The sequence below is a fragment of the Sardina pilchardus genome, chromosome 2, assembly GCF_963854185.1.
Source record: "Sardina pilchardus chromosome 2, fSarPil1.1, whole genome shotgun sequence".
NCBI lineage: Eukaryota > Metazoa > Chordata > Actinopteri > Clupeiformes > Clupeidae > Sardina > Sardina pilchardus.
This window is the reverse complement of record NC_084995.1, coordinates 35,458,868-35,483,867: the sequence shown is the minus strand read 5'-3', so window position 1 is coordinate 35,483,867 and position 25,000 is coordinate 35,458,868. Positions and strand designations below refer to the sequence as shown.

At 41.0% G+C, this 25,000-nt stretch overlaps 2 protein-coding genes across 7 annotated transcripts in view; both read left to right on the top strand.

Moving 5' to 3' along the window:
• The window catches only part of LOC134072163 (von Willebrand factor A domain-containing protein 5A-like), a 10,979-nt gene extending 3,245 nt beyond the window's left edge, over nt 1-7,734 (top strand). For all 5 annotated transcript variants that reach the window (XM_062528725.1, XM_062528716.1, XM_062528707.1 and 2 more), the window contains 14 exons: nt 1-12; nt 119-263; nt 523-602; nt 729-843; nt 1,198-1,356; nt 2,263-2,366; nt 2,624-2,841; nt 3,127-3,216; nt 4,349-4,429; nt 5,423-5,530; nt 5,755-5,850; nt 5,964-6,097; nt 7,072-7,195; nt 7,381-7,734. The exon at nt 1-12 is cut by the window's left edge and continues 77 nt beyond it. In XM_062528725.1, the coding sequence (XP_062384709.1) occupies nt 1-12; nt 119-263; nt 523-602; nt 729-843; nt 1,198-1,356; nt 2,263-2,366; nt 2,624-2,841; nt 3,127-3,216; nt 4,349-4,429; nt 5,423-5,530; nt 5,755-5,850; nt 5,964-6,097; nt 7,072-7,195; nt 7,381-7,460 (1,546 nt within the window). In that variant the 3' untranslated portion in view covers nt 7,461-7,734. The remainder of the gene's footprint in view (nt 13-118; nt 264-522; nt 603-728; nt 844-1,197; nt 1,357-2,262; nt 2,367-2,623; nt 2,842-3,126; nt 3,217-4,348; nt 4,430-5,422; nt 5,531-5,754; nt 5,851-5,963; nt 6,098-7,071; nt 7,196-7,380) is intronic.
• A 7,152-nt stretch (nt 7,735-14,886) lies between these two features.
• LOC134072127 (von Willebrand factor A domain-containing protein 5A-like) overlaps nt 14,887-25,000 on the top strand; it is a 47,823-nt gene continuing 37,709 nt past the window's right edge. Inside the window, exons 1-19 of one of the 2 annotated variants that reach the window (XM_062528670.1) lie at nt 15,148-15,283; nt 15,965-16,167; nt 16,410-16,632; nt 16,821-16,990; nt 17,074-17,188; nt 17,466-17,641; nt 17,808-17,896; nt 18,001-18,145; nt 18,405-18,484; nt 18,611-18,725; nt 19,080-19,238; nt 20,145-20,248; nt 20,506-20,723; nt 21,009-21,098; nt 22,231-22,311; nt 23,305-23,412; nt 23,637-23,732; nt 23,846-23,979; nt 24,955-25,000. The exon at nt 24,955-25,000 is cut by the window's right edge and continues 78 nt beyond it. In XM_062528670.1, coding sequence (XP_062384654.1) covers nt 15,241-15,283; nt 15,965-16,167; nt 16,410-16,632; nt 16,821-16,990; nt 17,074-17,188; nt 17,466-17,641; nt 17,808-17,896; nt 18,001-18,145; nt 18,405-18,484; nt 18,611-18,725; nt 19,080-19,238; nt 20,145-20,248; nt 20,506-20,723; nt 21,009-21,098; nt 22,231-22,311; nt 23,305-23,412; nt 23,637-23,732; nt 23,846-23,979; nt 24,955-25,000 — 2,395 coding nt within the window. In that variant the 5' untranslated portion in view covers nt 15,148-15,240. Of the gene's footprint in view, nt 14,956-15,147; nt 15,284-15,964; nt 16,168-16,409; nt 16,633-16,820; nt 16,991-17,073; nt 17,189-17,465; nt 17,642-17,807; nt 17,897-18,000; nt 18,146-18,404; nt 18,485-18,610; nt 18,726-19,079; nt 19,239-20,144; nt 20,249-20,505; nt 20,724-21,008; nt 21,099-22,230; nt 22,312-23,304; nt 23,413-23,636; nt 23,733-23,845; nt 23,980-24,954 lie in introns of those variants that run through there. The other variant, XM_062528659.1, reaches the window with a different exon arrangement.

Sequence of the window (25,000 nt, the reverse complement as noted above, 5' to 3'; positions counted from 1 at the left end):
ACATTTCTTCCCGTCAGTATGCTTTTACTTTTACTTTAGTATTGCCAACTTCATAATGCTTCAGATTTAGTTTTTGAAAAAAATGCAACCTGATTCTTTCTTTGTTGTCCTCTTGCAGGAAGAGCGTTGAGTACAACCAGAAGACGATGGATGAAGCTCTTGAGAAAGTGAAGGGAATGGGAGCAGACATGGGGGGCACGGAGATTCTTCAGCCTCTGAAACACATCTACAGCCAGCCCTGCATCCCCAGCCACCCCAGACAGGTAGATTATCAAATACCTCACTGAGTATTTTGTTGTTTAACCCTAAGAAGTAGAAAGGCAGATTCATGTGCCATTTCAACTGTATGATTGGGCTATAATTAAACAAAGAGGAAGTGAGTTAGTTGATTATTGTTTCAGTGCTAACTGTGCTTTCACTAAAACTCTGTAATGCCTCTTTGTGCAAAATGTACTATAAGAGATCCAAGCAAAACCTCTTCTATTCAGAACATTCTGTCTTTCCTCTTTTATTTAATTTCAGCTCTTTATTTTCACTGATGGAGAGGTGGGGAACACTAAGCAGGTTTTGGACTTGGTGAAGATCAATGGAAATGCTCACCGGTTTGTGATGGGTCACATACTTCAATAATAAGACTATTTTTTGAGATGTTTTTATTTGTATTTATATATACTGTACATACGAAAGGTTTCCAATAAAACTGAAATTAACCTCCATGATGTGTGCAGGTGCTTCTCTTTTGGAATTGGAGAGGGTGCAAGCACTGCTTTAGTCACAGGTATGGCCAGGGAGGGCTCTGGGCATGCTCAGTTCATCACAGGAACAGACCGCATGCAACCCAAGGTAGGAGAATCGCGATCATAGTGTGTTGTATCAGAATAAAAGAGGAAGGAAAATGGTACAAGAAAGGCAGCAACTAAGCAGGCTGTTGTCATAATCACAGGTAGTCATGATCAAGAGAAATAATGATATGAGGATAAACATGAATTACTTTGAAATATATCAAAATCTTTTTTCATCTGTGATAAATCATCATGTGATGAACAGTCATGTGTTTACAGTAAAATCAAGTATTTTGTTTCTAGACCTTTCATTTAGTGTGCTCAATTTTTGCATGTCAGCAGGTTCACAATTTTCTTGTTGATCAATAAGATTGTCCGTTATCCTCACAGACATTATTTATCTGTCTACACACAGGTGATGCAGTCTCTGCGCTATGCGCTGCAGCCAGCAGTGAAGGACATCTCTGTTCACTGGAACCTTCCAGATGGTGTATCAGTCACCACTTTGTCTCCTCCCCTCCAAGTGCTCTTCCATGGTCAAAGGGCCCTGCTGTATGCCCAGGTTAAAGGAGAGGTGAGAGGACGTCTCAGTCAGGGCCCCTGCTGGCCATTCATAGCACAGTATTAGCAATGATGTGCATAATATTAGTTGGTATAAACAGCCTTCCATTCTTTGTAAATAAATGCATGTAATGATAACATGATGATCTAATAACATGATGCCAGTTAGACATTTTCTGTTTGTAATTAAAAGTGAATTATGATCATGGTAGCCTAGCCACCTAGCTATATACGTACTGTAGTGTGTTTCAATGGGTGTCATGTAAATGCATAGTTCAAAGGGAGACCAATGCAGCCTATGTTAAAGTGCCCTCTCACAGTTTATAAATGGTCATATCTAATGGGAACTGGATAACTCCTGCTATCTCCACTAGCCTTAGATATCAACAATGACAGCTGGACCCTGACATTCTCAGTCTCTTGTGCGCACTCGAGATGTGTTCCCAAGTAAATGGAATAGCATAACGTGCAAGTTAGATCTGCTGCATAGTGGAGATTTAGAGGACTCCAAAAAGTATCGTGATGTAGCGTACATTATATTTTAGCAAAGGACCAAATGAAAAATGCCACAGAAGTAGCTCACCCCTACCTCCAGTATTCCCAGAGAAATTCCATGCAGGGTTTTGTTTTTATTTGGGGGACAGGCTGCCTCCACTTTGTTGGTTTCCAGTTTTCGGAGCCTAGCCTGAGCCAAACGGAACTGAATGAAGATAAATGCTAAAATAGTTCTCGTTGTAAAAAGAAGTAAAAAGATCTCCCTTAGGCTACATGTCAGGATGTAGGATTGACTCATGTATGATTTTAATTTTCTGACTGTTCATGTATTACATTTTCTCTAGACGTTCAGATACAAGATTATATGACATCATTATGATAATTTCTCATTTTTCTGTATCTTATGTGTGATTTTTGATCTCAGAGTCCAACGAATCCTGAAGGATCTGTGACAATTCAGTACAACCTGTCGGAGGAGACGGTCAAGAACCAACTCAGCTTCTGCCTCAGACCCACAGGAGACACAGGGTAAAGATGACAGTGTACTTTTTAAGTGCAATTAAGAAGTATTTCAGGAGGAAGTGGCTGCAGTTTCTGTGCCATATTTGCCTGTACCACACACCCAGGTTTAAATCTGACCTGTGGTCATTTCCTGCACCCACCCCATCTCTCTCTTCAACTTGTTTCCTTGTTTCCCTTCACTGTCCTATCTGAATAAAGACAAGCCATTTTTCAGGAACAGGTTTTAATGTTGTAGATAAACCCCAAACCCATCCCCACTGTAGAGTGACTCTCCACCGGCTGGGGGCTCGGGCTCTGATCCGCTCGCTGGAGATGGAGGAGCGGGCAGCAGGGCCAGAGGCCAAGGCCCTGAGAGAGAAGCTGCTGCAGCTCAGCCTGCAGTCTGGAGTCAGCTGCACACACACCGCCTTCATCGCCATCCACAAGGGCAGCGGACAGACTGTGCAGGGACCACTGCTCCACAGAACTGTGCCAACCCCAAGTTAGAATGAGTCCCAATATTGTGTGTCTTATTATATCCCAGTGATTCTGTGTTCAGAAAAAAAACATACAAGCTAAAGCAACCAGGCAGCTACTGTGCTACTGTAGCATTGTAGCTGCCCGGCTACTTTAGCGATTGGCTGCTGCAACTCGAGCTAGGTAAAACCCGATTGATTTAATTTTTTTTTTTTTCATATCGACTCTGTGACTTTGAGAAACGATTTGAGAAAATGGCTGGAATTCCCCTTTAACCTGTTTTTCTTCTTACATGTTATGCTTTTATTAGGAATGCCTTTTTGTGCACCAAGATTAACGTGCTATTCAGCGCCAGTGGCCAAGAAAGCTAGAAGTTGTGCAAAGAATGCAGCTCCTGCTGGTAAGTATTTGCCCCACACTACACTACACAACAAAGATTTTGTCTCCTGAAAACTCTTGATTGTATAATATATCTTCTTAGCAACTGATCCCAAAAAAGTAATCGTACAGGTACATTTTTTGCATCAACTCCCATTACATTATGTTGTCCACAAACCAAGCTGTTTTAGCCTGTGAAGGCATTATGTCCAATATTCCAATATGTGGTTTAATGTTCTCAGTAACTCAGGTTAGAATGGGTCCCGATATTGTGTGTCTTATAACAGTGATATTCAACCAGGGGGTACTCCAAATGATTTCATCTGAAGCATTTTTATCCTCTTCAGAAATCAAAATAAAAAACGTCCTAGGCTACTGTACATTAACATAAAAAGAACGCAGAGAAGATGCTTTCTATTTATTTTCGTTTATAAAATAGAGAGAGTTGAGAGTGTTGCTCAGCAACATTGCCAATATACACTGTAGTTGTCCCATGGTTAATCACTTTAATGTGCCCAGTTTCTCTCTCAGGCAAGGGGTCCGATTCCGATTCCGGTTCCTTGTTTCGATTCCGGTTCCTAACGATTCTCGATTCCGATTCTTGTAAGAATTAGGGTCAAAAAAGTTTGAATATTTTAAATGAGCTAGCTAACCAACGGTCTTTCTGAATGACATAGTCTGATCTTCTCCATCAATTTAATTCTATGAACTTTTTAGTTTTTATGAACTTTACTATAAGTTTCTCACAGGGCTGTTTTCAACTACAATATAAATATCAAATCTGTGAACTGTCGTCTTGCTGCCTCAGCTCGGTTATGCAAACATCTTCTTCGTTGGTGTTTAGCGGCTTCTTCTTCCGGTTCGCGGACTGAGAATCGATACTAGGAATTGAAAATTAAACTTTTGAACGATTCCGGGAGAATTGGAAAGCTAGTCCCGGTTCCCATCGATTCTCGATTCTCGATACCCAACCCTAGTCTCAATATTGCGTGTTTTATAATATTATAGTGATTCTGTGTTCAGAAAAACAACATACAAGGTAAAGCAAGCTACTGTAGCTGCCTGGCTACTTTAGCTGCAGCAACTCGATTACCTTGAGTAATGATTTGAAAAATTGCTTGTTTTCTTACATTTACTGTTCATGCTTTTATTAGGAATGTGTGTTGGTCGACCTTTAGCCAGGACCCAATGTTCCCCGGCTAATGTAATCATTGGATCACCTCCAGTGCCTCCTAGTAAGTGTTTGTTCCACACATTACACTGCACAACACAGAATCATCTTATTTGTTGCTGTTTCAGACTGTCAAAGCATGAGTTCTAGGCTGTTGATCATGAAATTCACCTTCAAATGTATCCATGGATAATTTGTAAGGTGTCAAAGTTGATATCACTTGTTGTTGGTTGTTGGTTGTCTGGTTTACGTCAAGAGCCATTTGCGTCATTGATTAAGGTAGCCTTCTTACTAGCTGTCTTTCCCTTTCAACAAAATTCCATTGCGGAGTGATATGAAAGACCTGAATTAGAAGCACAAACTCCGTTGTCATTGACAGCGGTCAATATTTTTTCCAGAGGTCCTCTATCACAAAATAATGACCGGTAGACCTTTGGGAAATCCCATTCAAATCAATGGAGCGTTCTACTTGCATTGTGAAGAGACGTATAATAAAGATTCAGTAATGATAATTAATAATGCTAATACGGCAAGTCCAGAACTTTGAAACCATACGCTGTATGTATAGCCATGGGGACACCATCAGCTTTACACAGTGAAGTTGTGAATCACCCGCGTCTTACCTTACCCAGACATACCTTCACCCGCTTAACCTTAGTACTAGGAGGCTGGTATAATTTAAGACGCGGGTGATTTCGAGGTCAAATAATTCGGACATTTGTGTTCACGCATACAGCCTACCCGTGTGATCATGGATCATGTCTGGGTCCAGTGTTTTTCTGAAAAGGGCTATACTGGGGCCCTTAGCCTCCTCACTCAAACTTCATACCTGCTCTTCAGAAAACATGTGGGTTACAGTACATCAATGAGTCCACTTATTTATACAGTCTGTGATTCAAACCTGAACATTTGATTGTGATGGAATTCATCAATGGATGAAAGCATCACAATAGTGATGTCTTTGAAAGAGTGTGTGGGTAACTCAAAGAAACAAGTTTTGCACGCACTATTGGTAGATCAAGAATCGGTGGAACATGTTACGTTTACTGTATTACAGGCCCATCTGGTGGCGTTTTGACAGCTGCAAGCGGGTTTTTTTTAAACTTATTCAGTAAAGGCAAGGCACCCAGAAAGGATTTGGGTTCATCATCTGCAATGCCTTATGGTAAGTGTTAAGCAACCCTATTGTGACATTATGTCATCTCTGTAACAACACTACTTGATCCAGTCAGGGTCTTTCTTTGCTCTATACGCTTGTCTACTGATTGTACTGATTCCGCTAAGCTGAAAGTTCTAAATCTGATCTTGGACAATAGCTACTTTTTGTACATTGTGCTCATATACAGTAGGATGTGTATATCTAAATGCTATCTTTTGGTTATTTGTAAGTCACTTTAGGCCGTTGTACATTAAAGGACATGGCCTGGGAAGGGTCCTTAAATGAAGCCATGCTGGATGCACCAGGTTCGCTTGGTGTGCTTCAAGGTAACAGAAACATTGAAGAACAAATAGTTTGTACAAATGTAGATTTTCCACACACTTGTATTTATTATTTTGCTACCGTTGCCCTTTTTTTTCATCTGAATCTTGTCTTTTAGAGTCACTCAAGGTAGATCACCTCCTTCAGCTGATCTCCCTTCAGAAAGCCACAGGATCATGGGAAATGGAGTCCTCCTTGGCCAAGGTGTTGGAGAAGACAGATGATGAGTTGAACAAGCTGATGCCAGTGGGGGTAAAACATTGTCTATTCATCATACAAACAATCCCAAGAACAATTTGTACAGTGGCAATGTATTCATCTTCATTCATATTTCCCCTTTTATTGTTTTTATGAATGGAATCTTACGGGAACACTTTTCATATTAAACTATGTTATTCCCTTAACTAAGACAAGTTGATACATACCTTTCATGTTTCAATGCATGCACTCACTGGCTCTGGCACGCGGCGCAACTTTGACAGCACTTAGCTAGCTCAGTTCTTTCATTAGGATCCAAACAGAGATGAAGTTAGAAGCAACCAAACACCTTCATGTTTTCCCTATTAAAATGCAGTTACACGAGTAGTCACACGACCACGTGGTGCCTTTCTAAGCAGGTAAGAGGAATAACTATATTGTGTGGCACAGTAATATCCTCACTCTTGCACTTTCAGTTTCACTTTGGAGTGAGGATATTACTGCGCCGAGTCTAAGTGCTCCCAATTGTTATTCCGCCACATAGTTAGTGACCTATACTCTAGATGCTGTAGATGCCTTCTAGATGCCATCTGCAATGTGGCTTTGTGAAAAATTGTTGATATACGAGCTCAACAGTCAATTAAACTGCATCCCGACATCTCATTTTTCTGAAGCACCGTATTTATTGGCTGGAATTGATTATTTCTCAGTCCAAGCCACTATGTTTGTACACCCTGTAAATTCGGAAATAAACACCAGAGGTGGAAACACTGAGCTGACAGCTATAGGACCTTGAGGAGCTGCATTTATGAGATTAGAATGGCAGACAGACTCTAACTGAGTTATCGCATGTTACACTAAAACATCAAAGACAAAGAAACTGCATTTTACTGAGAACTATACCGTTGGTTCCAATTTCAAGAAATTGCAGAATATATCTATTTAGGCAGACAAGGCTGATTTGGTTTGATCTTTGGGCCCAGTTTTCCAGAGTGCTTTATTTATTTTTTTGCTTTGTTTGTGTTTAGGCAGACAAGGCTGTGTGGGCTACAGTTCTGGCTCTGATTTGGCTCTATGGTTTCCGCCTGGAGGCCCGGGATGAATGGCAGTTTGTAGCCATGAAGGCAGCATCCTGGATTCAAGCTCAGAAAGGTAAACTTCCCTCCTCTCAGTCAGTGTCAGTTTAAAGACGTGTGTGTGTGTGTGTGTGTGTGCGCGTTTGTGTGTGTGTGTGTGTGTGTGTGTGTGTGTGTGTGTGTGTGTGTGTGTGTGTGTGTGTGTGTGTGCGTGTGTGTGTGTGTGTGTGTTCACACTCACATGTGTGTCTTGTGTTGCAGTGGACTCTGTGTCTCAGTGTGTGCAGGCTGGAAATGCTCTGCTGGGATGTCAGGTGCAGCAGGAGAATCTGGGCCTCTGAAGACCATGGAATGGAATTACTATGCTATCACATGCTTACAGGAGCTTAATTTCTGTCTGAAGTGTCCTTATGGCTTTTGCCTTGGTGTTAGTTGAATTGCAGTGTCCATCTTTGCATGAATTGCAATATTTCATTATTATGCAAATGTTATATGCATCAATCTTGGGTACTTTGATAACAAAATGTCTTACTTTGTTACTTCATTTTATTTAAAGAAACTGACCATTTTTTTTTTGTGATCAATTGTTTTTATTTTGTAATAATGCACATATCAGTTACATCAAATACAAAGGCATAGAAACCCTCCCCCCCTTCCCACCCACCCCTCCCATACCCACCCAAGAACCAGCCCTGTGGTAAACATCTGATTGAATTAGGATTATGTAAACAGAAATGTATATCAATATACAAGAAATATACAATTGCATAAATGTACACATTGTTGCCCAAGACAAAAATAAGACGTAGCATATTTTGCAAACAGTAATAAAATAAAGTAATGAAAATAAAATAAATAAATTAACAATAATAATAAGCCATATTAGACATGAGTATCAACAATGAATGTTTTAACCTGATCAAAAGCTGAATTCCACCTCATCAAAGTTTGCGATCTAGCACCATGTATACGGGCTGTTGAAAGCTCCATGGAAATAATATCAAGTAAACTGAGAGCCCATAGCCGTCTACACATAGAATGTGGGGGGTTCCAGCGACTTACTAACAGTTTCTTAGCTGCTGTAAAAGTAGCCAGAAGCAAGTTTCTCTGAAAGAGTGTCAATGAGAGGTTTGAAAAGTCGTTCAGAAAAAACAGGCTAGGTGTTAAAACAACATCTGCATCTATCAGGATTGATATGTCATTAGCTAGCCGTTGCCAGAATAACACCAGGGCTGAACAATCCCAGAAAAAATGTAGAAAAGTCCCTGGTACCCCGTCTGAACATAAATTGCAATTAGGAGAAGTAGAGAGGCGCATATGAAATCGTTTCAATGGTGTCAGATATACTCTATGTGCCAGTTTCCAATGAATCATCTGATGATTTGGGTTTTTAGATGACATAGTGATAGTGTCCCATGTCTGATCAGCGAAAGTATCTTTTACGTCACATTCCAAATCTTTTGACCAAACTGCCATTACTCCAAGAGGTCTGTATAAGCTTTTTAGAAGAGATGAGTAAATAGAGGAAACAGACATAGGGATACAATTATTGAGGTATATAAAATTACGAATAGGGTGCACTGGTAATTTTGTGTGGAGAGGAACCCCAAGGGCACTGAGAGCTGATCTGATCCGCAGATACATATAGAATGAGAGGTAGGTATATTGTACAGAGCCTTTATATCTTGAAATGACCTCAAGCCCTTGTCATCAAAAAGGTCCCCAAGAATCGTAATATTGCAATCTGTCCACTGGGGGCATCTAAATGGAACATTCCCAGACAAAAAATTGTTATTATTGAAAAGTGGGAAGTAAAGATGCCATTTTGGTGTGGATCCTATTTGTCTTTCTAATGCCTTCCAGGTGGTTAATAAATAGGTTATAATGGGGCCAAAACGGAGGGTGCATTGCCGAATAGAAATTTTACAGAAAACCAAATCCTTTAAGTTGTAAGGAGCTACAATGGACTCTTCTATAGCTCTCCACGCCACCTTGGTGTTTGAGTCAAACCAGGCTGATAATGGGCGTAATACAAATGACTGGGCATAGAGCTTAAAGTTAGGAAAGGAGAGACCTCCGTCTAGCCTACTGCGTTGTATAGTGGACAGCTTGATCCTTGCACGCTTCCCATTCCAGATATATTTCCTGAGGATGGAGTTAAGTTGGTCCGAAAAATGAATAGGGGGCGGTAAAGGTATCATGGCACTGTAAAAATTCACACGGGGAAGAACATTCATCTTAACTAGATCCGGGCGTATAATGACTTAGGTAAATGTGACCAGTTTGACAGATCTGTACTCACATCAGAAAGGATTTTTTTTAAAGTTTTTGCTTGTAATATTATGTAACGAATTAAGGATATATGTCGATCCCTAAATATTTGAAAGAGGTGACAACTGGTGCAGTGCTAGGAAGCGGCAAAGAGCTAGGGTCAAAGTTAAGGGGTAGAAAACATGATTTGCTCCAATTTATCTTATAACCTGAAAGATCACTGAAATTGTCGAACAAAGATAGAATATGAGGTACTGATGAGACAGGCTTGTTTACAAATAACAGAATGTCATCAGCATACAGAGAGATGTGATGACACGTATTTCCTATACTGATAGGAGAAATATGCTCTGATTGCCGAATAGCCTGAGCTAATGGTTCTAAGGACAAAGCAAACAATAATGGGGAGAGCGGGCAGCCTTGACGTGTACCCCTCCCAAGGGAAAAAGACTTAGAACATACCTGTCCAGTTAACACTATTGCTTTTGGATTACTAGCCTATATAATACCTTGACCATATCAATAAAGTCAGGGCCTAAACCCATATGCTCCAGAACAGACCAAAGATAATCAAACTCAAGGCGATCGAAGGCCTTCATGGCGTCCAAAGAGAAAACTCCACAGGGAGCATTTGTCTGCTCAGCAGAGTATATTATATGCAAAAGACGTCGGAGATTGTCAGATGCTGAACGTGTTTTAATAAAACCAGTCTGATCTTCATGGACCAACTTGGTCATAACAGATTCTAAGCGTCGCGACAATACTTTGGCATACAGTTTAACGTCTGTTCCAAGGAGAGAAATTGGACGGTAGCTAGAGCAAGAGGTCGGGTCCTTATCTTTTTTCAAAAGTAGGGAAATGATAGAAGTATTAATGTCTTGTCTAAAGGATCCATGTTTAATTGAGTAATTTATCATGTCTAATAAGAGAGGACCAAGCTCTGTCCAGAAAGTGCCGTATAATTCAGCTGGAATTCCATCCATACCTGGAGATTTACCCTTGTTCATGTATTTCAGTGATTCTTTTAGTTCTTGAAGAGTTATTGTTTTGGCTAAGGACGCTGATTCAGAATTAGATAAATTAGGTAGATTAAGGGAGCTAAAAAAGGAGGAGAATGTGGCATTGTTGCCGGTAGACTCAGATGTATATAGACTAGAATAGAAAGAAAGAAAGGTGTCATTAATGCTCTTTGGGTCAGTAGTGACCTCACCAGAAGTTAGCTTTATGGCAGGAATATTAGCACACTTTTCGTTATTGCGCAGTTGTAAAGCTAGGAGATGGCTTGGCCTACTCCCATTGAAATAATAATTTTGCCTGGTTCTTTGAATGAGAAACTCTGCTTTAGCTCTAAGTAACTGATTTAATTCAGTCTTTAAAACACTAATTCTAGTGGTTGTTTGGACAGAAAAGGATGATTGATTGGATGCGTCTAATGATGCAAGCTGGGATTCAAGATCAGATATTTTCTGCAATCTGGACTTTCGAAGATGCGATGAAAAAGAAATAGAGAAGCTACGGATGAAGCCCTTGACTGCATCCCAAAGAATGCGGGGATCATCTACTGAGCCTTGATTGATGTCAATAAACTCCAAAAGATTGGCTTTAAATGAATTACAAAAATATTCATTATAAAGTAGTGTTGTATTAAACCGCCAACGTGTAGCACGTGGAGGTCTATTAACTAGCGAAAGCTTCATGACATTACAACTGTGGTCAGATAAAGACATGGGACAAATGTCTGAGCTAGAGCATGATGAGGAAAGAGAGCAAGAAATAAATAAAAAGTCAATCCTAGAATAGGATTTGTACCTAGACGAAAAAAATGTATATGCTCTTGCAGAAGGATTAATTAAACGCCACGAGTCTACCAAAGACATTGAGGAGATACAACATCTAAGTTTATCAGTAGAAATAGCCTGTGAGTGGGTTTCACTCACTCCTGACCTATCCAGATCATGTGATATCACTGCATTCATATCAGCCCCCATCAAAACCTCACAGTCGGTCATATTAAGAAGGTAGCTGGTCAGTTTAGAAAAGAAATTAGGGTCATATGTTGATGGAGCATAAACAGAGAGAAGAGCCAACTTCCTATTTTCAACCAAGGCCTTTACATGAGTAATTCTACCATCTGTATCACTATCCTGCTCAATAATATCAATGCACAAAGTCCTCCGTTGTAATATAATGACACCCTTAGTTTTATCATTTGCGCTTGAAGATGATATGACTTTATAAAATTTATTGTTGCATCTATGGACATCTTCTTTTCTAAGATGACTTTCCTGGATCAAAGCTAGGTCTATCTTTCTCCTTTTCAACAACTCTAGGAAGCATACACGTTTATGTTGCCCATTCAAACCATTCACGTTCCAACTCAAAATGTTTAAGTCAGTCATAACTATCAAATACTTGGGTTGATGAAAAAGATAAAGCAAAAATAAGGCAGAAACTGACCATTTTTAATACTATTCATATAACTAGATACTGCATAGCGGTACAAAATATGACCACCACTCAGTCCTGTACATCCTCTCTGCGAAAATAAATCATGCTTGTGAATTTGTCTCCATCTCTTACTCTATCCCCTACTCTTGCAACGTTTGTGTACTGTATGTCTGTACTGCATATGTGTGGCTGTGTGTGCGTACACGTCTGGCTGTGTGCTTGCACCCAGACAGCTCAGTTGTTATGGAATAAAATTATCACTCAAGCACTTCAAGTTTAAGCTATGATCTAAGACCTAAACATTGTTTACACTCCTACACTGTTACACGTTTTCAACTGAACTAGTTAACTGAACCGGACATAGTCAATGGAGATAGGCTATTTCTGTTTGTTAGCTTATGCACTTCATTGAAATGTGTTGTAGGCTTAGGCTACATTTTGTACATACACTTGTGCATATGTTATGCCCTTTATAATGTGTATTTCTCAATGAAAAGTTCCTTATCTGAACTCAAAGATATTTCATGTATGGATAATGTTATGCCCTTTATAATGTGTGTCATTTTGTGCATGCATTTCTGCTGTAGCATTAAGATTATTATGACCGCCACACAGCAAAGGGTCCGGTGGGCACAGTTTTCTGTGAATATCTAGAAAACCGGAGGGTCATTTTTTTGTATGATGGTCTTAAAGGGCCATGTCGACTCATCCCATAGCCACTCATTTCATGTATAGCGCCACCTAAAAAATGAAAAAGTGAAAAGTACAAGATCATTATGACACCCTCTGAATGCATGTCAAGTTTTGGTTCATGGTAGACCATACAATAAATGAATGTGTACATTTAGTGTGTACACTACGCACATGCATACACACAGATAAAGATACATGCAGGCACACACACAAACACACAAACACACACACACACACTCAAACACTCTCACACACAAACATACTGTAAGCACACACGCATATACAGTACAGTACATACACACATGTACGCACACACTCACACACACATACACACACACACACACACACACACACAATAGACAGGCAGGCATATGCATGCACACACGCACCTGTCCTGCACACACACATAAACACATACATGCACAAACACGCATGTGCGCGCACACACACACACTCACAAGTTAATACACACACACACACACACACACACACACACATAGACACATAAAAAACACACACAAATGCAGGTAAGCAGACACACACACACACACACACACACACACACACATTTGATTTCTTTATTTGAATCCGCCAATCAAATTTCTTTACAGAAAGGATTCAAATATTCTCAGAGAAAATACAGCTTTGACATTCAAGGGTACATAAAGCATCGCCTACGCCACACAGCAAGACTGCCTATCACAGCTGATATGGAACAGAATTTTGCCAGTTGTTCAGACTTTCCTTAGCCCTGCCAGTCTTAGTCCACTGATTGTCAGTTTGTGGACATGTCCCAGGCTGCCAAATATCAACACCACAAACTTACATGTATAGCCTAGGTCACTGATCTTTGCAAGGAGGGGTTGGTATTTAGTCATTTTTTCAAGAAAGGCTATGTCCATGTACAGATCATAAACACAACCTATTTCAAGGACTAGTACCTCCTTACTATCTGTATCCACAAGCACAACATCAGGGGTGTTAGGGATGTTACTAAACACATCATCAGAGCTGTTGAACCAGTCCGGTGATACACGTGAGTGTTTGTACATAGGCATATTGTTTGGCAATGTATCTTGAACAGAGCTGGCAATGATATCGACAATACGGTCATGGTGTGATGTGTAGAGTCCTTTGTACATACTACAACCATTTACAATGTGAGCAACGGATTCAAGGTGGTCAGAGTTAGAATGCATTATGCAGTGTGGATGGTGATTTGCAGGGTACCAGGCTAGTGCTAGGTTGTATCTGGTTGGTAACACCTGTAGTCTAGCCTTAACAGTGAAACAGAGAATGTCCTCCCCTATTGCGGCATTTCTGTACATGGAGTGAGAGGCAGAGTGGTCAGCAAAGTCGAGGCATGCCAACTTTCCCTGCATCCTTAGTCCAGTCCAGTGTTGTTTTGTGTCCACTTGTTTGATGTTCAGTAGGGATCTCCTTGCTGTTGTGCTCTGGAGTGTGTGTTGTGCCTCATTGTGATGGACCGAGATTATCACACACACACACACACACACACACACACACACACACACACACACCATTCCATGTTAATAGCTTCCTTGACTTAAGATAAATTTTTTAATCTTGTTTAATTCTGAAGTTATATCACACAAACGCATCCACACGCATGAACCCACACACAAGACACACGCACGTAGTGCTGTAAGAGTAGGGAATTAGCCAGCCTAGGAAGGAGTAGGAGAATTTGACAAGCGGGAGAGGATACAAGACTGAGCGGCAGTCATTTTTGTACCGTTATGCTGTACATCTAGTACATGTGTGAATGTCTCCTTTAAGGTACATTTCGAAACATTGTAAACAACCAGATATATTCAAAATGTTTGTGTGTGTGTGTGTGTGTGTGTGTGTGTGTGTGTGTGTGTGTGTGTGAGAGTGTGAGAGAGAGAGAGAGAGAGAGAGAGAGAGAGAGAGCGAGCGTGAGTCCGCGCGCGCGCGCGCGCGTGTGTGTGTGTGTGGGAGAAAGAGAACGAATGCGCAGGACTGAGCGGCAGTCATATTTTTGTTCCTAACTGTACTTCAGAGTGTTCCCATCGACCTATTTACCAAATTACAGAAGCCCATCTTATTAGCCTATTCTAAGGTAGACGTTGACGGGATGCTCGTGGTTGTGATTTTGCGCAGGTAGTCGCCACTTTCACTTTCCCTTTTTTTTTTTTTTTTTTAATTTATTTTTGTATATTTTTATTGAGCTTTTCACATAGTACATATATAGACTGGAATGCTCAATAGTATACAGTAAAGCAAAACATATAAGCAACACAGTGTTAACACACAATAAATAGTCTAGAGTCATACAAATATCAAAACCCACCCCAAAAAGGAAGACAAAACAAAACACAGAGCAATATTGAGCATGACCACTTTTACTTTCGGTGAGGTTTGGAGAGTTTTATTACATCGGTAATTAGGCTCCAACTTTCTATAGCCTATTCTATTACTGTAATATGTATAGTCTATGAGGTAATAAGGAAAGGTGGCAAGTACTGTTACTGTAATTTGTGGCTGGTGTCCTGAGTTTAGCCACAAGACTAATTAAGAATGGCCTGAAAAACGAGACCACTAGGGCTATTTGTAAGGGGTGGTGCTAATATAGACTGCGATCCATTTGTTTGTGTTAAACTCTTCTGTTATAGTTCTTGGCTTTTCTTCTAGACTCAAGTTATATTGAAGAATTGAAGTACCAAAATGGCGAGATTCTGTGGTTTGGTTACTGTCGAGAATAAACCAGGTAAGTGCGATGCATACATTTGTAGCCTACTTCCGCATGGTGGATAGCCTACTTAGAAAACAAAGTATGAAAGCAGTTAGTTGAAATAATTGAGTAGGCTTACTAACACGACCTCACTGGCCGCGTTTACATGCACACTAAGAAACGAATATACCTTGGCTACTGGCAATGATTCGGTTACTTGAGTAATCCGTTCTTCGGTGTTTCATAAACACTGAATGGCAGTAATCTGATGATGAATAATCTATTGGTGTATTGCGTTTGCATGAGCACTTGAATAACCAGATATCAAGGCTACAAAATAATAATCATGTTTTAGTGTGCGTGTATAGGGATAGACCTATGCTCGAGCGCGGACACCTCCAGCACGTTCACTGGGACACCGAAACAACGGGGCAAATAAGAAATAAGCTTGGTGCATATCACTTCTCTAGTCTTTAACGGACTCCCGAGAACTGTACCAATATGTAGAATAGCGTCCTTACAACTATCTGTCCTGTCAAATATGAAAATGGACGAGCTCTCTCTTTAGGCTTATAGGATAGCCTATTTCAGTTTAATCAAAGTAGTTCAGCGCAACTCTGTTCTTCATAAAAAATCCTGGATTTCTATTTACATTTGTCATAACATCTCTAAAGATTCAATCAGTTTGATAACACGCATCAACATGTCCTCTTCCAGTTCCTCTGAAGAGTGTGGAAGTAGATGTGCGTGTGCAGGGTCATGTAGCCACAGTGAGCTCCACTCTACTGTATGTGAATGGAGAAGAGCGCCCCCTAGAGGCTGTGTTTGTGTTCCCTCTGCCTGGAGAATGTGCCGTCTGCCACCTCAGTGCCAAGATAGGAGACACAGAGGTGGTGGCAAAGCTGCAGGAGAAACAGAAGGTGAGTGTGGAACAGCAGAACATTTTAGTGACTTAGAAATATATTTGAATGTGCAATTTTACAGTTTAGCTTATATCTACTGACTGTGTTTATATGAACAAAAGAGATCCACTACCTTTATGTGAAATTGTTGTTTTGTTGAAGTGACAGAACTTGAGTTATGAAGGTGTATAGCTGTCCCTTTCCTTCAGGCATTGCAGTATGATGACTGATGTGTAGGCCTATGCTCTCTCCTGGTCCAGGCCCGAGAGGAGTATGATGATGCGTTGAGCTCGGGCCACCAGGCCTTCCTGCTGGAGGAGAGTGCTCAGAGCCCAGACGTGTTCCAGCTGAACGTGGGCAGCCTGCCTCCAGGAGAGAGTGCTGCCATCACTCTGGTCTACATCTCAGAGCTGGCCATGCAAGCTGATGACGCCCTGCGCTTCTGTCTGCCCACTGTGCTCAACCCCCGCTACACACCCCAGGGTGAGGCCCAGAAACATGGAGGCGTGTGGGAAATAGAGCCTCCCTCTTCTAATGTGTTCTAATGTGCTGCTGTTTTGACTAATTTGTGTTTGGAAAAAGTACATGCAAAAGTACATACCAACTCCTATATTATATCTTTATTCTATCTATATTCTATCTATATTGCATCTTCCCAACTGTCTTCTCAGACATGGACAGGAGTCAAATGGCCACAGTGACTTCAGTCCCAGCTGGCACGGTGCCCTACACGTTGGCTCTCAGTGCTCAGCTGTCCTCCCCCCAGCCCATCTCTAAAGTGGAGTCCAACTGTGCTCTGGAGCCACTGGCTTACCTCAGCCCAGACAAAACACAGGCCACGGTATGGAGTGCTGGACATTATGAATATCAGATTATGAGCGGTAATGTTTAGTGAGGTGTAATGTTATTTTCCTGATCCTCCAGGTGAGTCTCTCTCCAGGCCACCTGTTTGACCGTGATGTGGAGCTGCTGCTGTATTACCAGGATGCTCATAAGCCCACTGCCATAGTGGAGGCTGGACTGGACAGTGCTGAGCCAGGTGAGAGTTTGTGCTCTTCACCCGCTGATTAACTGCACATTTCTGCGGTTTTCATCAGGCTGTGGATTGTATAGTTATGCAACACACTGGTTTCACATGGCTTGGTGTAGATATGTAGGCAAGTAAATACTATTAAGTGCACAATTCTCATACTCAGTATGCCACTGCCCCTCCCCCACAAATGCACACTTCCTCCACACACATACGCTGCCCCTTAACCCTCCAACCCCTACATACAGTACACTAAACTTGAACTTGAACTTGAACTCTGTTTCAGACTCTTTGATTAAGGACCCGGTTGTATTGCTCAGCATTTACCCAGAGTTCCCTGCTGCAGTAACATCCTCACTTGCCACGTGTGGAGAGTTTATTTTTGTGGTGGACCGATCAGGGAGTATGCGTTTCAAGATGCACTCAGGAAAAGATGCAATGATGCGCATAGAGAGTGCCAAGGTACCATGACTGCAGATGTACCGCAAGAGAGCACCTAAACTCTGATAGAAACTTGCCAAAGCAGACATTACTTTGCTGTCATTCCCCAGCTGTTGTAGATGATTGTGTATAATTCCTTCACTAGATACAGGGTTTGCTCAATCTTATTTCTGTTATGCGTCTTCAGGACACTCTGCTCCTGCTCTTGAAGAGCGTCCCCATGGGCTGCTACTTCAACATCTATGGATTTGGCTCCCGTTATGAACATTTCTTCCCGTCAGTATGCTTTTACTTTTACTTTACTATTGCCAACTTCATAATGCTCCAGATTTAGTTTTTGAAAAACGCAGCCAGATTCTTTCTTTGTTGTCCTCTTGCAGGAAGAGCGTTGAGTACAACCAGAAGACGATGGATGAAGCTCTTGAGAAAGTGAAGGGAATGGGAGCAGACTTGGGGGGCACTGAGATTCTTCAGCCTCTGAAACACATCTACAGCCAGCCCTGCATCCCCAGCCACCCCAGACAGGTAGATTATCAAATACCTCACTGAGTATTTTGTTGTTTAACCCTAAGAAGTAGAAAGGCAGATTCATGTGCCATTTCAACTGTATGATTGGGCTATAATTAAACAAAGAGGAAGTGAGTTAGTTGATTATTGTTTCAGTGCTAACTGTGCTTTCACTAAAACTCTGTAATGCCTCTTTGTGCAAAATGTACTATAAGAGATCCAAGCAAAACCTCTTCTATTCAGAACATTCTGTCTTTCCTCTTTTATTTAATTTCAGCTCTTTATTTTCACTGATGGAGAGGTGGGGAACACTAAGCAGGTTTTGGACTTGGTGAAGATCAATGGAAATGCTCACCGGTTTGTGATGGGTCACATACTTCAATAATAAGACTATTTTTTGAGATGTTTTTATTTGTATTTATATATACTGTACATATGAAAGGTTTCCAATAAAACTGAAATTAACCTCCATGATGTGTGCAGGTGCTTCTCTTTTGGAATTGGAGAGGGTGCAAGCACTGCTTTAGTCACAGGTATGGCCAGGGAGGGCTCTGGGCATGCTCAGTTCATCACAGGAACAGACCGCATGCAACCCAAGGTAGGAGAATCGCGATCATAGTGTGTTGTATCAGAATAAAAGAGGAAGGAAAATGGTACAAGAAAGGCAGCAACTAAGCAGGCTGTTGTCATAATCACAGGTAGTCATGATCAAGAGAAATAATGATATGAGGATAAACATGAATTACTTTGAAATATATCAAAATCTTTTTTCATCTGTGATAAATCATCATGTGATGAACAGTCATGTGTTTACAGTAAAATCAAGTATTTTGTTTCTAGACCTTTCATTTAGTGTGCTCAATTTTTGCATGTCAGCAGGTTCACAATTTTCTTGTTGATCAATAAGATTGTCCGTTATCCTCACAGACATTATTTATCTGTCTACACACAGGTGATGCAGTCTCTGCGCTATGCGCTGCAGCCAGCAGTGAAGGACATCTCTGTTCACTGGAACCTTCCAGATGGTGTATCAGTCACCACTTTGTCTCCTCCCCTCCAAGTGCTCTTCCATGGTCAAAGGGCCCTGCTGTATGCCCAGGTTAAAGGAGAGGTGAGAGGACGTCTCAGTCAGGGCCCCTGCTGGCCATTCATAGCACAGTATTAGCAATGATATGCATAATATTAGTTGGTATAAACAGCCTTCCATTCTTTGTAAATAAATGCATGTAATGATAACATGATGATCTAATAACATGATGCCAGTTAGACATTTTCTGTTTGTAATTAAAAGTGAATTATGATCACGGTAGCCTAGCCACCTAGCTATATACGTACTGTAGTGTGTTTCAATGGGTGTCATGTAAATGCATAGTTCAAAGGGAGACCAATGCAGCCTATGTTAAAGTGCCCTCTCACAGTTTATAAATGGTCATATCTAATGGGAACTGGATAACTCCTGCTATCTCCACTAGCCTTAGATATCAACAATGACAGCTGGACCCTGACATTCTCAGTCTCTTGTGCGCACTCGAGATGTGTTCCCAAGTAAATGGAAAAGCATAACGTGCAAGTTAGATCTGCTGCATAGTGGAGATTTAGAGGACTCCAAAAAGTATCGTGATGTAGCGTACATTATATTTTAGCAAAGGACCAAATGAAAAATGCCACAGAAGTAGCTCACCCCTACCTCCAGTATTCCCAGAGAAATTCCATGCAGGGTTTTGTTTTTATTTGGGGGACAGGCTGCCTCCACTTTGTTGGTTTCCAGTTTTCGGAGCCTAGCCTGAGCCAAACGGAACTGAATGAAGATAAATGCTAAAATAGTTCTCGTTGTAAAAAGAAGTAAAAAGGTCTCCCTTAGGCTACATGTCAGGATGTAGGATTGACTCATGTATGATTTTAATTTTCTGACTGTTCATGTATTACATTTTCTCTAGACGTTCAGATACAAGATTATATGACATCATTATGATAATTTCTCATTTTTCTGTATCTTATGTGTGATTTTTGATCTCAGAGTCCAACGAATCCTGAAGGATCTGTGACAATTCAGTACAACCTGTCGGAGGAGACGGTCAAGAACCAACTCAGCTTCTGCCTCAGACCCACAGGAGACACAGGGTAAAGATGACAGTGTACTTTTTAAGTGCAATTAAGACATATTTCAGGAGGAAGTGGCTGCAGTTTCTGTGCCATATTTGCCTGTACCACACACCCAGGTTTAAATCTGACCTGTGGTCATTTCCTGCACCCACCCCATCTCTCTCTTCAACTTGTTTCCTTGTTTCCCTTCACTGTCCTATCTGAATAAAGACAAGCCATTTTTCAGGAACAGGTTTTAATGTTGTAGATAAACCCCAAACCCATCCCCACTGTAGAGTGACTCTCCACCGGCTGGGGGCTCGGGCTCTGATCCGCTCGCTGGAGATGGAGGAGCGGGCAGCAGGGCCAGAGGCCAAGGCCCTGAGAGAGAAGCTGCTGCAGCTCAGCCTGCAGTCTGGAGTCAGCTGCACACACACCGCCTTCATCGCCATCCACAAGGGCAGCGGACAGACTGTGCAGGGACCACTGCTCCACAGAACTGTGCCAACCCCAAGTTAGAATGAGTCCCAATATTGTGTGTCTTATTATATCCCAGTGATTCTGTGTTCAGAAAAACAACATACAAGCTAAAGCAACCAGGCAGCTACTGTGCTACTGTAGCATTGTAGCTGCCCGGCTACTTTAGCGATTGGCTGCTGCAACTCGAGCTAGGTAAAACCCGATTGATTTCATTTTTTTTTTTTTCATATCGACTCTGTGACTTTGAGAAACGATTTGAGAAAATGGCTGGAATTCCCCTTTAACCTGTTTTTCTTCTTACATGTTATGCTTTTATTAGGAATGCCTTTTTGTGCACGAAGATTAACGTGCTATTCAGCGCCAGTGGCCAAGAAAGCTAGAAGTTGTGCAAAGAATGCAGCTCCTGCTGGTAAGTATTTGCCCCACACTACACTACACAACAAAGATTTTGTCTCCTGAAAACTCTTGATTGTATAATATATCTTCTTAGCAACTGATCCCAAAAAAGTAATCGTACAGGTAAATTTTTTGCATCAACTCCCATTACATTATGTTGTCCACAAACCAAGCTGTTTTAGCCTGTGAAGGCATTATGTCCAATATTCCAATATGTGGTTTAATGTTCTCAGTAACTCAGGTTAGAATGGGTCCCGATATTGTGTGTCTTATAACAGTGATATTCAACCAGGGGGTACTCCAAATGATTTCATCTGAAGCATTTTTATCCTCTTCAGAAATCAAAATAAAAAACGTCCTAGGCTACTGTACATTAACATAAAAAGAACGCAGAGAAGATGCTTTCTATTTATTTTCGTTTATAAAATAGAGAGAGTTGAGAGTGTTGCTCAGCAACATTGCCAATATACACTGTAGTTGTCCCATGGTTAATCACTTTAATGTGCCCAGTTTCTCTCTCAGGCAAGGGGTCCGATTCCGATTCCGGTTCCTTGTTTCGATTCCGGTTCCTAACGATTCTCGATTCCGATTCTTGTAAGAATTAGGGTCAAAAAAGTTTGAATATTTTAAATGAGCTAGCTAACCAACGGTCTTTCTGAATGACATAGTCTGATCTTCTCCATCAATTTAATTCTATGAACTTTTTAGTTTTTATGAACTTTACTATAAGTTTCTCACAGGGCTGTTTTCAACTACAATATAAATATCAAATCTGTGAACTGTCGTCTTGCTGCCTCAGCTCGGTTATGCAAACATCTTCTTCGTTGGTGTTTAGCGGCTTCTTCTTCCGGTTCGCGGACTGAGAATCGATACTAGGAATTGAAAATTAAACTTTTGAACGATTCCGGGAGAATTGGAAAGCTAGTCCCGGTTCCCATCGATTCTCGATTCTCGATACCCAACCCTAGTCTCAATATTGCGTGTTTTATAATATTATAGTGATTCTGTGTTCAGAAAAACAACATACAAGGTAAAGCAAGCTACTGTAGCTGCCTGGCTACTTTAGCTGCAGCAACTCGATTACCTTGAGTAATGATTTGAAAAATTGCTTGTTTTCTTACATTTACTGTTCATGCTTTTATTAGGAATGTGTGTTGGTCGACCTTTAGCCAGGACCCAATGTTCCCCGGCTAATGTAATCATTGGATCACCTCCAGTGCCTCCTAGTAAGTGTTTGTTCCACACATTACACTGCACAACACAGAATCATCTTATTTGTTGCTGTTTCAGACTGTCAAAGCATGAGTTCTAGGCTGTTGATCATGAAATTCACCTTCAAATGTATCCATGGATAATTTGTAAGGTGTCAAAGTTGATATCACTTGTTGTTGGTTGTTGGTTGTCTGGTTTACGTCAAGAGCCATTTGCGTCATTGATTAAGGTAGCCTTCTTACTAGCTGTCTTTCCCTTTCAACAAAATTCCATTGCGGAGTGATATGAAAGACCTGAATTAGAAGCACAAACTCCGTTGTCATTGACAGCGGTCAATATTTTTTCCAGAGGTCCTCTATCACAAAATAATGACCGGTAGACCTTTGGGAAATCCCATTCAAATCAATGGAGCGTTCTACTTGCATTGTGAAGAGACGTATAATAAAGATTCAGTAATGATAATTAATAATGCTAATACGGCAAGTCCAGAACTTTGAAACCATACGCTGTATGTATAGCCATGGGGACACCATCAGCTTTACACAGTGAAGTTGTGAATCACCCGCGTCTTACCTTACCCAGACATACCTTCACCCGCTTAACCTTAGTACTAGGAGGCTGGTATAATTTAAGACGCGGGTGATTTCGAGGTCAAATAATTCGGACATTTGTGTTCACGCATACAGCCTACCCGTGTGATCATGGATCATGTCTGGGTCCAGTGTTTTTCTGAAAAGGGCTATACTGGGGCCCTTAGCCTCCTCACTCAAACTTCATACCTGCTCTTCAGAAAACATGTGGGTTACAGTACATCAATGAGTCCACTTATTTATACAGTCTGTGATTCAAACCTGAACATTTGATTGTGATGGAATTCATCAATGGATGAAAGCATCACAATAGTGATGTCTTTGAAAGAGTGTGTGGGTAACTCAAAGAAACAAGTTTTGCACGCACTATTGGTAGATCAAGAATCGGTGGAACATGTTACGTTTACTGTATTACAGGCCCATCTGGTGGCGTTTTGACAGCTGCAAGCGGGTTTTTTTCAAACTTATTCAGTAAAGGCAAGGCACCCAGAAAGGATTTGGGTTCATCATCTGCAATGCCTTATGGTAAGTGTTAAGCAACCCTATTGTGACATTATGTCATCTCTGTAACAACACTACTTGATCCAGTCAGGGTCTTTCTTTGCTCTATACGCTTGTCTACTGATTGTACTGATTCCGCTAAGCTGAAAGTTCTAAATCTGATCTTGGACAATAGCTACTTTTTGTACATTGTGCTCATATACAGTAGGATGTGTATATCTAAATGCTATCTTTTGGTTATTTGTAAGTCACTTTAGGCCGTTGTACATTAAAGGACATGGCCTGTGAAGGGTCCTTAAATGAAGCCATGCTGGATGCACCAGGTTCGCTTGGTGTGCTTCAAGGTAACAGAAACATTGAAGAACAAATAGTTTGTACAAATGTAGATTTTCCACACACTTGTATTTATTATTTTGCTACCGTTGCCCTTTTTTTTCATCTGAATCTTGTCTTTTAGAGTCACTCAAGGTAGATCACCTCCTTCAGCTGATCTCCCTTCAGAAAGCCACAGGATCATGGGAAATGGAGTCCTCCTTGGCCAAGGTGTTGGAGAAGACAGATGATGAGTTGAACAAGCTGATGCCAGTGGGGGTAAAACATTGTCTATTCATCATACAAACAATCCCAAGAACAATTTGTACAGTGGCAATGTATTCATCTTCATTCATATTTCCCCTTTTATTGTTTTTATGAATGGAATCTTACGGGAACACTTTTCATATTAAACTATGTTATTTCCTTAACTAAGACAAGTTGATACATACCTTTCATGTTTCAATGCATGCACTCACTGGCTCTGGCACGCGGCGCAACTTTGACAGCACTTAGCTAGCTCAGTTCTTTCATTAGGATCCAAACAGAGATGAAGTTAGAAGCAACCAAACACCTTCATGTTTTCCCTATTAAAATGCAGTTACACGAGTAGTCACACGACCACGTGGTGCCTTTCTAAGCAGGTAAGAGGAATAACTATATTGTGTGGCACAGTAATATCCTCACTCTTGCACTTTCAGTTTCACTTTGGAGTGAGGATATTACTGCGCCGAGTCTAAGTGCTCCCAATTGTTATTCCGCCACATAGTTAGTGGCCTATACTCTAGATGCTGTAGATGCCTTCTAGATGCCATCTGCAATGTGGCTTTGTGAAAAATTGTTGATATACGAGCTCAACAGTCAATTAAACTGCATCCCGACATCTCATTTTTCTGAAGCACCGTATTTATTGGCTGGAATTGATTATTTCTCAGTCCAAGCCACTATGTTTGTACACCCTGTAAATGGGAAATAAACACCAGAGGTGGAAACACTGAGCTGACAGCTATAGGACCTTGAGGAGCTGCATTTATGAGATTAGAATGGCAGACAGACTCTCTAACTGAGTTATCGCATGTTACACTAAAACATCAAAGACAAAGAAACTGCATTTTACTGAGAACTATACCGTTGGTTCCAATTTCAAGAAATTGCAGAATATATCTATTTAGGCAGACAAGGCTGATTTGGTTTGATCTTTGGGCCCAGTTTTCCAGAGTGCTTTATTTATTTTTTTGCTTTGTTTGTGTTTAGGCAGACAAGGCTGTGTGGGCTACAGTTCTGGCTCTGATTTGGCTCT